Genomic DNA, 11,715 nt, shown 5'->3' with positions numbered 1-11,715 from the left:
ATTGTCTCCGCTTCTTAGATAGTAGCAGTAGAGATGTGAGCGAGCGAATGCTTGTGAGCGAACACGGCTTTCAATGAGAGGGGCGGGCGCAGCGTATTCATACGCAAGGTCAATGTCAATAACGCGTCTGCATCTGTGAGCAAAACCTGGTTATGAGTGATAGAGGATTATCCAGAGGTATACGAGACCGACGCGCGCGAGGAATATCACGATTTCCCAGAGTCGCGGATATACGGAAGGTATTCAGATATTGTTCCTACCGAGACACGGTCAGCACATATGAGGGAGGACTCGCATCTCACCTACTGGTGCGATACCTCGAAGAGTTGATAGCAGTTGCGGTGTGCTCAGGGTAGAGAGTGAGTACTCATGCATTCGTCCTGTCGCCCTGTCGCCCCATAGCTGCCAGAGACCTGCGAGGTAGACCGTTCGTGCACGACCACGCAAACCTGCAGTGCGACTGGATACATAAGCGAGGCAAGCGCGACTTGGATATCCACGACAAATTGCGACATGGCATATGCCCATCCAGTCGAAACCGTGTCCGCCGTCCAGAGATACTTGGCTAGCGGCGATATCAGCGAGGACATTGCATGGCCGTTTGAATCCGGAATAGTCGGGGTGTGCATCTCAGGCTTTCGCGTTTGGCGGCTAAAGTGATCAAATTGTTACAGAGGATGGCCTGGAGGCGCTTGTGGGGCAAGAGACGAGGGGTTATGATCCGGTGGCATCAAAGGTAAAGGTTCAACGGGAGAATGAGACCAGGATCGAAGGCACCCGCGAGTTTTGAGGAATCCATATAGGATGTGTGAGCCCCAATGCACTGCATCCCTATGAGTTGTTGTCTGCGTAACGCTAAGTCCCATCGCTTCCAGGCGATGAATGGCGGCGCCTGGTATGACATCTCGGTGATTCCTGCAGCCGGCGTAAACGGAGGGGATGCTTACCACACATCAATGTACAGCTTGCACTGCTTTTTGGACGTTCTATATGGATAACACTGCGTGAATTGGTGGGCTCAAACCCTGCTTAAACGAGCAGGCTCAATCACTACGGTAAGTAGTGGTAGACAATTCTATACTGTACAATACCTGTTAAATCGAGATGCGAGCGGGCCACACACCGATAGCCAAGCTAATGTTATACGAGAACACGCGATAAATAGCCAACTCGCTCCGGTACGTAATGATAGAGTCGGACGACTGAGGTTCACGACTCGGGTTCATTGCGAACTTTGAGTATTGGGAAAACACTAGGACTTGAGGAGAAACACGACATGTACAACACAATAAGACGCAGGAGGATACGTTGAGCCGTTGCCGAGATATTCTAGTCTTGATCAAGTTGAGCAATGCATATGAGGGTTAGTGGGGAATTGGAATGCGGCCAATAGCCTTAGATCGAAATCGGGATCATCATAGCCAGCTTTGAAGCTCCGAGTCGCCTCTCCGCTCTACGTTGTCTCGTTGACGATGTCCCCCTCTTTCCTCGGGCTGTCTATTTTCCTCTATTCATGCATGTATACGTGTCGCGAGCATGCGCAGACCTCAGCTGTCACACATCGCTCGCACTGACAGGTAGACCGTAGTCAGTATGTGTACCGTCGTCAAAACGTCGTTGCGGGTCCCGAAAACAGTTGCACATGCTGCGGACGGGAAGACAACACTTGCATTCAGTACGAAGCTCGAGTCTTTGGCTGGAATATCCCACGCACTTCTACCAAGGCTGAGCGATGGGCCACTGTCGTGAGCCTGAATATCCCCAACTCATAAGAACCACGAGATCGTCCCACGGCCTCTGCCTTGATGTAATTTGTCGAGCAAAATCATGGCTGCAGCATGCTCCACGTTGATTCCAGACTATTTGCAGCACCTACGGCCATCAAATCAAGTACCAAACAATCAACGTCTTGTCCTCAGAGGGGCCGCATAATATGTCATCAGCGACCGAACCTGCAATCACGGTAGGTCGCTAACTCGCTGTAGTACAAACGCTTGATGTACTCATGTAAATGCAACATGTGAGGGAGATGTATCCTATAGTCGGTCAACTTGGTTGGTGGACAAGCACACTTTCTGTCACGATCTGCGTGATATGCCGCTTGCATAGTCGACCATACTGCTCCAGCTCTTATTTGTTCCCGCTAAACGGTGAGGACCGTAACGCACTCTGGAAGTCTGAGCCTGGATGTCCACTTCCTATAAACACAAGAGCTTGCGCCAATGGGGCTCTTGAACCTCCGCATACCTACGTAAGTTATCCTCGTACATTGTATCAATCTAGACTTGAAAGCTTGATGGGTGGCTTAGCAGTGAACTGTTGATGAGATCATTGATTGGGATACCGCAACGCTCCGAAATGGCGGTCCGCAAAGCGCTCTCTGCTGACGCACTCAGAGCCCATGCGGGTGCCACGATTCATCCCTAGCTTGCGCGAGCTACAATTTATGACATGCCGCTCTGCTGGGGAATACCATAACGTCTGTCAGTTCCTGTGGGGTCGTAAATCGGCTAACACACTAAATTTCATTTAACGATACAGAGTAGCATGCAATGCGAATGCTCTGATGGCGGTGGACGATCGCAAGTACGTACAAGGGCGCCAGTTGGCCCCACATGAACCCCGAGTCGCCTCTTGTTGAGCGCGTCTCGGACAATGTACCGTTCAAGTTTCTCTCGTGTGCCAACAGCGGACACTGACTCTTGCTGAGACGACACGTTTGTCACCACCGGCTTCAGCCTGAGAGTGATGCGCAATTTCTCTCGGATTTCGCTCGTATAAAGCCTTCTGCTACGCAACCACCAATTATCAACCAGTTCCCTTGTATACTTAAGACCCAGACATCACTTACCACTATGGCCCTTCCTCTCGCAGGCAAAGTCGCCATTGTCACCGGCTCCTCACGCGGCATCGGCGCTGCTATCGCGCGAAGGCTCGGCGCGGACGGCGCGAACGTGCTCATTAATTACGCCTCAGACGCGGCCGCGGCTGCGTCTGTCGTCGATGCGATCAACAGTGCAGGGGCGGGGACGGCGCGTGCAGTGCAGGCGGATGTGAGCGCGACGGCGGACACGCAGCGCCTGCTAGACGAGGCTTTCAACGTGTGGGGGCGGTTGGACATCCTTGTGCTGAATGCGGCGATCATGGGGTACGGCACGCTCGCGGAGGTGACGGAAGAGGCGTACGAACGGCATTTTAATCTGAACGTGAAGGCACCGTTGTTCACGGTCAAGGCTGCGGCACCGCTGATGAAGGAAGGTACGTACGCGCATGCTGGTCTTCTGTCCTCCTCGTGCTGACTGACTGTGCATACATTGCATACATGCACAGGCGGGCGGGTTGTCCTCTTTAGCACGTCGCTCACGCGCGCCTCGACGGTGCCGCCAAACTACCTGCTGTACGTGAGCACGAAGGGCGCGGTCGACCAAATGACGCGTGTGCTCGCGAAGGACCTCGGCGCGCGAGGGATCACGGTGAACACAGTGTCTCCCGGACCGATAGACACAGACCTGTTCCGCGCGGGAAAGACCGAGCAGATCATCAACTTCGTTGCGAACCAACACCCGGGGAAGCGCATTGGCGTTCCGGATGAGGTCAGCCCGGTTGTTGCGTTCCTGGCGAGCGCGCAGGCGAGCTGGGTTAACGGGCAGAACATCATGGTCAATGGGGTGGGTTGATCGACCTATGATTGTTGAAATGCACTATTGACACGATGTGGTTAGGGATTCGCTGTATAAATTGTTTAGGCAAACTGTAACAACCAAAGGTTGTAATTAACCCGAGATGTAGTTAGGAAGGCTCATGCCCACTGCAGTCAAGTGCGCCTGCTGATGAGCGTCATCCCAATGTATCTGCCTTGATTGAACAAACCCGAACACTGTCTCAGTCTGTCTCATTGTCCTTCAGCCATGTTATGTCACTATGCCATGTTGGCGCCCCTCAGATTGAGTTATCTCTTTCTTCTTATTCTGAGCTACCACCGCTCCTACTAGAAAAATACAATACGACATGTCAGTCAATAGCCAGATCCTCAGCGAGGACACGCCCTCCTCCCCCTCATTCACGACCAAACTGCGAGACCCGGTAAACGGCACTAAGTACATCGAAATCGGATTCATCCATCCCATCCACTGAAGAGCATCGTGTCGACGCGCTGCCCACCGAGATAATAACCCGCCTATTTGTTGCCGGAATAGAACCCGGAGACAGCGAAAATGAATTCAGCACAGGCAACGACCTCAACTCGTATGCGCGCGCCCCGCACGCGAGGTCGCCGATGTCGATGTCGACGTGCGTCGCGCGCGGACGGTACAGATATGTGAGCCATCCTTAGCAACAGACGGATAGGGCTCGCATGAATGTGGCAGCGCGGCCGGCGATCGTGACGATAGCAGCCTAGCAATGGCATACCTCTTTATTATTCACTCTGCTTAACTAGGTACAACATGGACCAACCAGACCAATAACTTCCCAGCAACACCTAAACGACACAAGGGTATAGACGAAGGGGGCTTCGTTGGATGTAAGAAACAACAGCGGATCTACTCATAACCATGAGAGGAGCAAATCGGTACATGAGCTGCGGGGTTAGCAAACAGTGTTGTCGAAGCACGAAAGGTTATCAATAGATAATGTAGCGATAGGGTGGCACCGAGACGTTCCGAGCTTCAAACGAGCGCAGAGCGACAATAACAGCACTAAAGATGTGAGCAATAGGCAGGGAGTGTGTATGCAGACGCCAGTTCTGCTCCCCCGCCACAACAGGCGCGAACCCAGCTGCGCGCAGAAAGACAGGACCAGTGCCTCACAGCAGAACAGCAAATACACAACATCAATATTGCACTTGGGTGAAGAAAAGGGGAACTTGGAGACATGCCCCTCCTGGATATTCAAGAGGAAGGCTGGAGAGCTGGCATGCGCGTCGTCTAGATGCCACCGTAGGCGTCGTCGTCGTCGTAGAGGGTATACACCGTGTCAGGCCGCCTCACCGCGGACTCAGCATAGAGCCCCGCGGGCGCGTGAGTAGCCTTGTTCGCGACGGCGGCTATGTTGGGCGGGTAAGCACTGGTGGGCGTCGACGCGACGTGCGCCTGGGGCGGAGGCGACGGGAGGCCGAAGCTCGAGCTCAGCGGCGAGGGCCTGGCGGAGGACGGCGCGATGGGATAGTCTGCAGACACGGGTGAAAACGCGCGCTGCTGGATGTGGATCTCCGGGAGGATCGGCGGCGTAGACGGTACGCGAGCATGCTGGTCAAAGCGGGGCAATGGGAGCGGACCGAACGAGTCGTGCTTGGACGCGGAGTCGTACATCGCGCTATGCGAGTGGAGCGTAACTTCCTGCACCTCTTCACTGTCGCTGAAGGGCGAACCGTCCTCCTGGTCGTAGTAAGCAGGCGGTTCCGAGGGCAGGTCTTTATCGCGCAGGGATGCCTGACGAGAAAGAGATCCTGAGTCGCTATCCTCCATGACAGGGCCCAAACCAGAGGATGTGGCAGGATAGTTCATTTCATGGGGAGACGACATCGGGCTCGGTGGAGCAATATTAAGGCGGCGCGAGATTTCCGTGTATTGTGCAGCTTGGAACGGGGTAACACTGGACCTGTTGAGATCAACGTAGTGCGGATCAGGGCCCACTGTTGCCTCGGGAGCGGGGGTACGAGGAGACTGTTGGCCGGGGTATTGAGCTACACCAGCAGACGGACGGCGCGACAGCAGCTGCGCGGCAATGTCAGATGGCTGGTTGTAGAGACCAGGCTGCCCGAGCGCCCCTGCAGCGGACGGCTGACGGGCGAGACTCTGTGCGGCACCCATAGAAGGCTGGCGCGTAACGTGCGGAGAACCAGGAATGAGGGCCGCAGGCGGTGTTCGCGGCGGGCTCTGAGCGCGGTAGGCATAGTCATACGGAGACCCATCCATGGGGACATCGACAGGAACCTGACCGAAAGGTGCGACAAATGGATTGACCGGAGAGGGCGGGGCGACTTGACCTTGGTTCGTTGCGATGTACTGACCGGGGGCGAACGACGGCGGGGCAGGATAGCCATTGTAATAACTGGTGTTATATCCACTGTCATACCCGTTGTTGTAGCCGTCGTTATAGTAAGCGGCCTGCGGGTCGTAACCCTGGTGCATAGGCGGCGCTCCGACGAAGGAGGGCGGCACATTCGCCATGTTCTGCTCCATCATGGGTGGCGACGGCGAACGATAGCCACCGTGCCCTCCACGATAAGTGGATCCCGAGCGAGACGGCATTCCCTCATCTGGCAGAATGACTGACTGTGCCTTGAATGCCCGGGCGTTGAAGTCATCGATCTCTCCGCCATCTTCCTTGTGCGAGCGGCGCTGCAGGAATCACTGAGACCTTCTATATCTCGTTCTGAACAGAAGACGTACCCATAAGTACATTCCAACAAACAGGAGTGTGGCTAACCCGGCCAACCCTGCGGCTATGCCACCGACCACGGCACCAGTGCTCACGGTACCAGTCGAACCGGTCGAAGACGGACTGGCCGCTGCACCAGTGACGGTGACAGAAGATATAGGAGTATATGTCGGTACATACGACGTCGTGGGCACAAGCGTAGTCGTAAGCACAGGAGGCGTAGATATCGTCGGTGTTGACACAACCGAGGTAGTAGGAAGCGTGCTAGAGCTCGAAGACGAGCGGGAACTAGAGGAAGACGACGAGGACGACGAGGACGATGACGAATGAGTGGTCGACGAGGAGCTCGAGCTAGACGACGACGACTCCTTTGCTGGCGAGGAAGACGATGTGCTAGACGAGTGACTGGTAGACGAGTGACTGGTAGACGAGTGACTGGTAGACGAGGAGCGCTGAGACGTTGACGTCGTGGATTCCCGGGTAGATGACTTCGAGCTGCTGCTGTGCGGATCTTCTGTACTGCTACTGTCGGTAGGCTTCGGAATAATACTTGGCAATGTTATGGAAGGAAGCGATACTGTACAGCGAGAATGTGTTTGTCAGAATTGGCAGAACGTGTATGGAGGCCCGGATAACATGGAACGATAAGGCGAGACATAGAGCGCAACGTGTTACTCGAATCGGTACTAGAGTTTATTGTCGACAGATACTTCGAAGCAGCATTCGAAGCAGGACTACGGCAGATTATGTGACTTAAGGAGAACAGTGTGAACGTCAGATTAGCTTTCAATCGCCCGTTCGTTTTATCTGCAAGCTCGTGGTCTTTAACACAACTCCCGCCTGAGCAACGTTGTGAGGTACACGAAAGGTATTGCTCCTTGTACCTGTACCGATTTGGGTACTTTCTGAAGTGTACAGAAATCCGCCCATACTTCAGCAGAAGACGATGGAAGCCATAGAGCACAGCTGCGCATTTCATCAGCTGTTTATCCTGGTGCCAGGATGAACATGGCAGCAACGCCATCATGGCGTCCGGTAAACAAACAACAGCGCCATTCAGGGCCTGACACTACTCAATGCAGACTGATACAGTATGTTACAGTCACAGTGATGGCGATGTCGTCAACTGAGGAGTTGATTTAACGTTGTGTCAGACGTAGCAGAAGTAGCTGGCGGGGGCATCGCCCCGTGATGCGCTCCAGTGAAATGTTCGGCTTCCTCAAAGCCAATCCCAGGGAAGTACACCCCATGCACCCAGGCGTTCACAGATCCCTGCGTGCCAGCGCTAGGACAAAATCAGTCCACATACTTAGTTGTTAGGCTGGCAACTGCACAGGCTTGGTCACAACCCAAATTACGCTGGGGCGATAGCTCACTTTGCAGCAATGACACGGCTGTGTGACCATATGCCAGCGTGCGCATGTGCACAGTGTAGAAGGCCAACGAGGACGAGTGCATGGGGTGCAGATATTGCACTGCCATCGTTACACTCCCACCACGAAGATCGGTCGCGCAGTGGGTAAATGGTGCAATGTTGACAACACAAAGTGAAGGAGACTACCAACGATACAAAGATACTCACTTGAAGGTAGAGAAATGGGTCCCAGATCAAGAGCGGGACTCTGAAGGGCCTGAGTGATACTGGGTATCAACCCTCGGCCCGCTAGACGGCGATGGGCGACCATCCTGTTAGTGTGAGCAGCGTCGGACATTTTTGTCGGAATTTCGTGATGCACGGTCTGATAAACGAGAGACAAGGGAAATGAAAGTGAGGCTTCCCGCAGGAAGGGGGATGTGTGCGACGCCAGACACGACGAGGAGGAAGACAAGCCGTGAGCTCAACTGCACGCCGTGATTTCCAGTTATAATTAGCCGTTGACCTCATGATCATCCGTTATGTAACCCCTTGGCATGTATTTATAAGACATCTTATCGCGAGGTTACACGCCGCATTTCATCGAAATCTGGACAATGGCACTCTCATTTTGCCATCTTTTGAGTCGTATACTGCTCAATTTCCGTAGCTAGACTACTTTGACCATCAGAAGAATATGGCACACTTCTGTGTGCGTTCGTCCTCGCTGGCCAGATCTCCCAATTTGGGGTTCTCAGTTACCATTTATGGCTGTGGACCTGCCGCCGGGGATGTGTTTACCAACTGCCGCAGCAGTTCACGCACATGACAACGCTACATTCACACCCCCACTTTCAGTTGCACGATGTTACATTGGGGTCTTGTCATCTCACGAAGGGAGTTTAAAGGGCACATAAGTACTGAATCTCGATTTTTTCCGGTTCTTTCCCTGATCATAAACTCTGATCCCGAGGCAGCTTGGGCCGCACAACTGCCGTAAAGGTCCAGGCCTTAGAGCTGTCTCCCACCCGACAGCATGAGGCAGTCACATAACGCTGCAACAGTCAGATGTCCACGACTTCAATGCGTTCCTGTGTTCAGCGACAATCTGTCATGTTGGACGGCTCGCGTCATCCCATTGAAGATCCCCCACTGCCCGAACGCTAGACCGACTGGGCTGAACTTTGCTGGCCTGCTGAGGCAACCCGTCACGCCGGCTGGGTGAGGATGCGAAGTTCCTCGGCGTCACTCGAGGCGACTTCCGACCATCCGACCATCGCGTTTCCATGGCATGCAGGGGGGTCACAATTCGGCAGAAGATCCTCTCACCACTTGCAGGACGCCGTCGTGGACTCGGATATTAGCCTGGACCCTTCGCGGGCCGTCCTCGTCTACGCCCCGCATGCTGACCAGGCCCCCCTTCCAGTGGTGGTCGCTCCTGCTGGCGTCCTGGCTGGCTGCTGCGTGTGCGCAGGCCAATGTCACGCTGTTGTCTACCGCGTCGGAAATCGTCTACAGCCCACCATCGTGCAATAACAGCCAGGCCGCGGCATGTGCGGGTGCATGGTGAGCAGCCACCCAGATCTCTTCGATCCAGATCAGAATCTAAACTACAACGCCACGATACTCATCCCTTGTGTCCGCAAAGGCAGGTGATACCCTCCCCTGATACCGCCGGCGCGTATATCACCTCGACGAACGGACCGACCGTCGGCAGCGGTGACCTCATCCCACAGTTGTTTCTCAATTTCCAAGGTAAGGTGCAGTGGTTTTGCCGGACGGCTTCGGTCATGTCTGATTGCGTAGGGGATCGGTCAACTCTGGCGTAGGCACTGGCTTGGATATCCGCACGTCGACGCTCTCTACCGCGACCGTCAATGTCACGTTGTCTACGCAGGATCCCACAATATCCATCACGAGAGAGGTAGACAGCGCAGCCGGCTTGATCACTGTCATTGGCCTACCAGAGGACTTGGTCACGACACTAAGCCTTACGTATATCGCTACAGCACACGCTACACGGCTTGATATCTCGAATATCACGATCGTAACGCCCAATAATGAGTGAGCGACATCCCCATCCTACAATTCCGACTGTATTGTTGATCTCCCCAACTGTAGCACGAATCCGTTCCCCTCAACTACATTACCGCCGTCCACAGTCATCCCTTCGTTCGCACCGACCATTACTATTGTCCCAGTAATCGAGGAAAGCCAAAAGCAGACGCCCGCCGATATCGTGGCTGAAGTCCTTGGCGCAATCCTAGGTGTGACGCTGGGAGCATTAGGATATGCTGCTGTTCAATTCTATCTGAGGCTGCGACGACGGCGACGGACACAGACACAGACACCCGCATGACATTCTAATACTTCGGACGTTTTCAGGATTACACACGATATACTTCTACCAATATCCACAAGATACCCTAGCATGCAACCGTAGTCTGTCCACTATCTACCTCTCACGTCTAAGCATCCCAAAACGTCGTCCACGGCAGCATCTGTCTATACTCGTTCGTCTCCTCGCCTCTGATGATGCCCTGTCCCTGCACAAGCCTCAACTCTCGTCCACGCATACGCCTGATCTTACGCTCCGGCTCGCGCACATCCAGCTCCTCGTCTGTCGGCAGCCTGTCCTCCTCTGGCAACGTCAGCGCATGTTCGTGCGTGAGCGTCAACATCGCGTGCGTCTTCGACAGCGCCTGTGATGCTGCGTAGGACAGCGGCGTCTCTGTCCTGTCTTGCGGTGGGGCATGCGCAGGCTTGAAGTGGCCGAGCACGAGTGCGGAGAAGAGATCGCCTACGCCAGAGAAATAGCCTGGGAGGCAAGGGATGCACCGTGCGTGTACAGCACGCTGCGCGCCCTCATTTCCTCGCGAGGACGAAATGCACACGAGAAAGTCGAGGTCGTTGGACGAAGCGTGTGGCCGCATGAGCACGGGCAGTGCGTCCGCGAGCCATGGCCGCAACGGGATGGAGCTGATCACTACGTTTGGGACATTGTACTGCTCGTGGAGAACTTGAAGTGCGCGGCGCAATGACGCTAAGTCTAGAATTCGCACGTCTGTCAAGACTCTGATGGGGGTTAGAATGAGTAGACACACGACGCCTCATGGGGAACGACTCACTCCACTTCGAACCAGTTGGGGGTGATGATCGTGGCATATCTCAAAGCGTCTCTGTACACAGGAATAGTGTCTGGCGCGACATATAATCTGCCAGAGTCACCGAGAACGGCTTCATTGTGTAACCTTGAGAGAGAGACTAGATAGATGGATGGGAAGGCTTACGATCTAGCAGGTATATGAGGTCTGCATTCTTCTGGCGCAGTTTTACTGCGAGGTCTTTGACGGCAGATAGTGCCTCCGCTCCCGGAATGTATCCTGCTGATATTTGGCCTGTCATCCAACAGAAGGTTCATACACCACGTACCTGTAAGCAGACGCTCCGAAGATAGGAAGCCGTTCTGGTCCATGAGTTCGAATATCTTGGAAAGCTCTTCGGCCGTGGCTCTAGAGCCTCCGAAGCGGCCATACCCTATGGAGACGGTCAATCTTAGGCAACCCAAGAAGTGGCCTCCGATATGTACTTCCAACATACCAGAATGGTTAGAGAAGTTCACCGAGTTGACTACCTAGATCGCAGAAGCTGCTCCCGTCATGATGAGAATATCCGGGTGTTTCGGAGTCACTACGCACGTCAACGTCGTATCCCAGACACTGCAAAGGAAGTACTGCGGCTTTTCCTCCCACATAGCCGAATGCGACATGGGACTGGATGCTGAGGACCCTGCCTGTGGTTGTTTGCGCCATCGGCGCACAAGATGACGCGTAAAGTCAAGTTCGACGAGTTGTCGACAGAACAAATTCCGAGTCACTCGGCGGATACAGATGCTTGATCACGGATGACTTATCCGATAAGATAAGATTAACTGATCTCCGCGGAAATAGGATAATTATTCTATCGCAGGAGTCGAAGCT

At 54.2% G+C, this 11,715-nt stretch overlaps 4 protein-coding genes across 4 annotated transcripts; 2 read left to right on the top strand and 2 right to left on the bottom strand.

Moving 5' to 3' along the window:
* Positions 1-2,855: 2,855 nt before the first annotated feature.
* Positions 2,856-3,737, top strand: POSPLADRAFT_1045539 (hypothetical protein; the record flags this gene model as incomplete). Its single annotated transcript, XM_024478788.1, has 3 exons — positions 2,856-3,258; positions 3,331-3,668; positions 3,723-3,737. The coding sequence occupies 3 exons, from the start codon at positions 2,856-2,858 to the stop codon at positions 3,735-3,737; spliced, it is 756 nt and encodes a 251-aa protein (XP_024341303.1).
* A 1,188-nt stretch (positions 3,738-4,925) lies between these two features.
* On the bottom strand, positions 4,926-8,093 carry POSPLADRAFT_1136647 (hypothetical protein; the record flags this gene model as incomplete). The annotated part of the gene is made up of 7 exons (XM_024484708.1): positions 4,926-6,341; positions 6,393-6,930; positions 7,526-7,666; positions 7,691-7,709; positions 7,758-7,938; positions 7,964-8,012; positions 8,035-8,093. The coding sequence occupies 7 exons, from the start codon at positions 8,091-8,093 to the stop codon at positions 4,926-4,928; spliced, it is 2,403 nt and encodes an 800-aa protein (XP_024341302.1).
* A 1,044-nt stretch (positions 8,094-9,137) lies between these two features.
* On the top strand, positions 9,138-10,094 carry POSPLADRAFT_1045537 (hypothetical protein; the record flags this gene model as incomplete). The annotated part of the gene is made up of 4 exons (XM_024478787.1): positions 9,138-9,301; positions 9,384-9,490; positions 9,565-9,730; positions 9,857-10,094. 4 exons carry the CDS (start codon positions 9,138-9,140, stop codon positions 10,092-10,094), a joined length of 675 nt encoding a protein of 224 aa, XP_024341301.1.
* A 109-nt stretch (positions 10,095-10,203) lies between these two features.
* On the bottom strand, positions 10,204-11,547 carry POSPLADRAFT_1138548 (hypothetical protein; the record flags this gene model as incomplete). The annotated part of the gene is made up of 6 exons (XM_024484920.1): positions 10,204-10,810; positions 10,864-10,972; positions 11,026-11,121; positions 11,168-11,272; positions 11,336-11,369; positions 11,434-11,547. The coding sequence occupies 6 exons, from the start codon at positions 11,545-11,547 to the stop codon at positions 10,204-10,206; spliced, it is 1,065 nt and encodes a 354-aa protein (XP_024341300.1).
* Between the last annotated feature and the right edge of the window lie 168 nt (positions 11,548-11,715).

The sequence above is a fragment of the Postia placenta genome (assembly GCF_002117355.1).
Source record: "Postia placenta MAD-698-R-SB12 unplaced genomic scaffold POSPLAscaffold_4, whole genome shotgun sequence".
Lineage (NCBI taxonomy): Eukaryota > Fungi > Basidiomycota > Agaricomycetes > Polyporales > Adustoporiaceae > Rhodonia > Rhodonia placenta.
The sequence above is the reverse complement of the archived record's forward strand: the minus strand, read 5'-3'. Positions and strand labels throughout refer to the sequence as shown.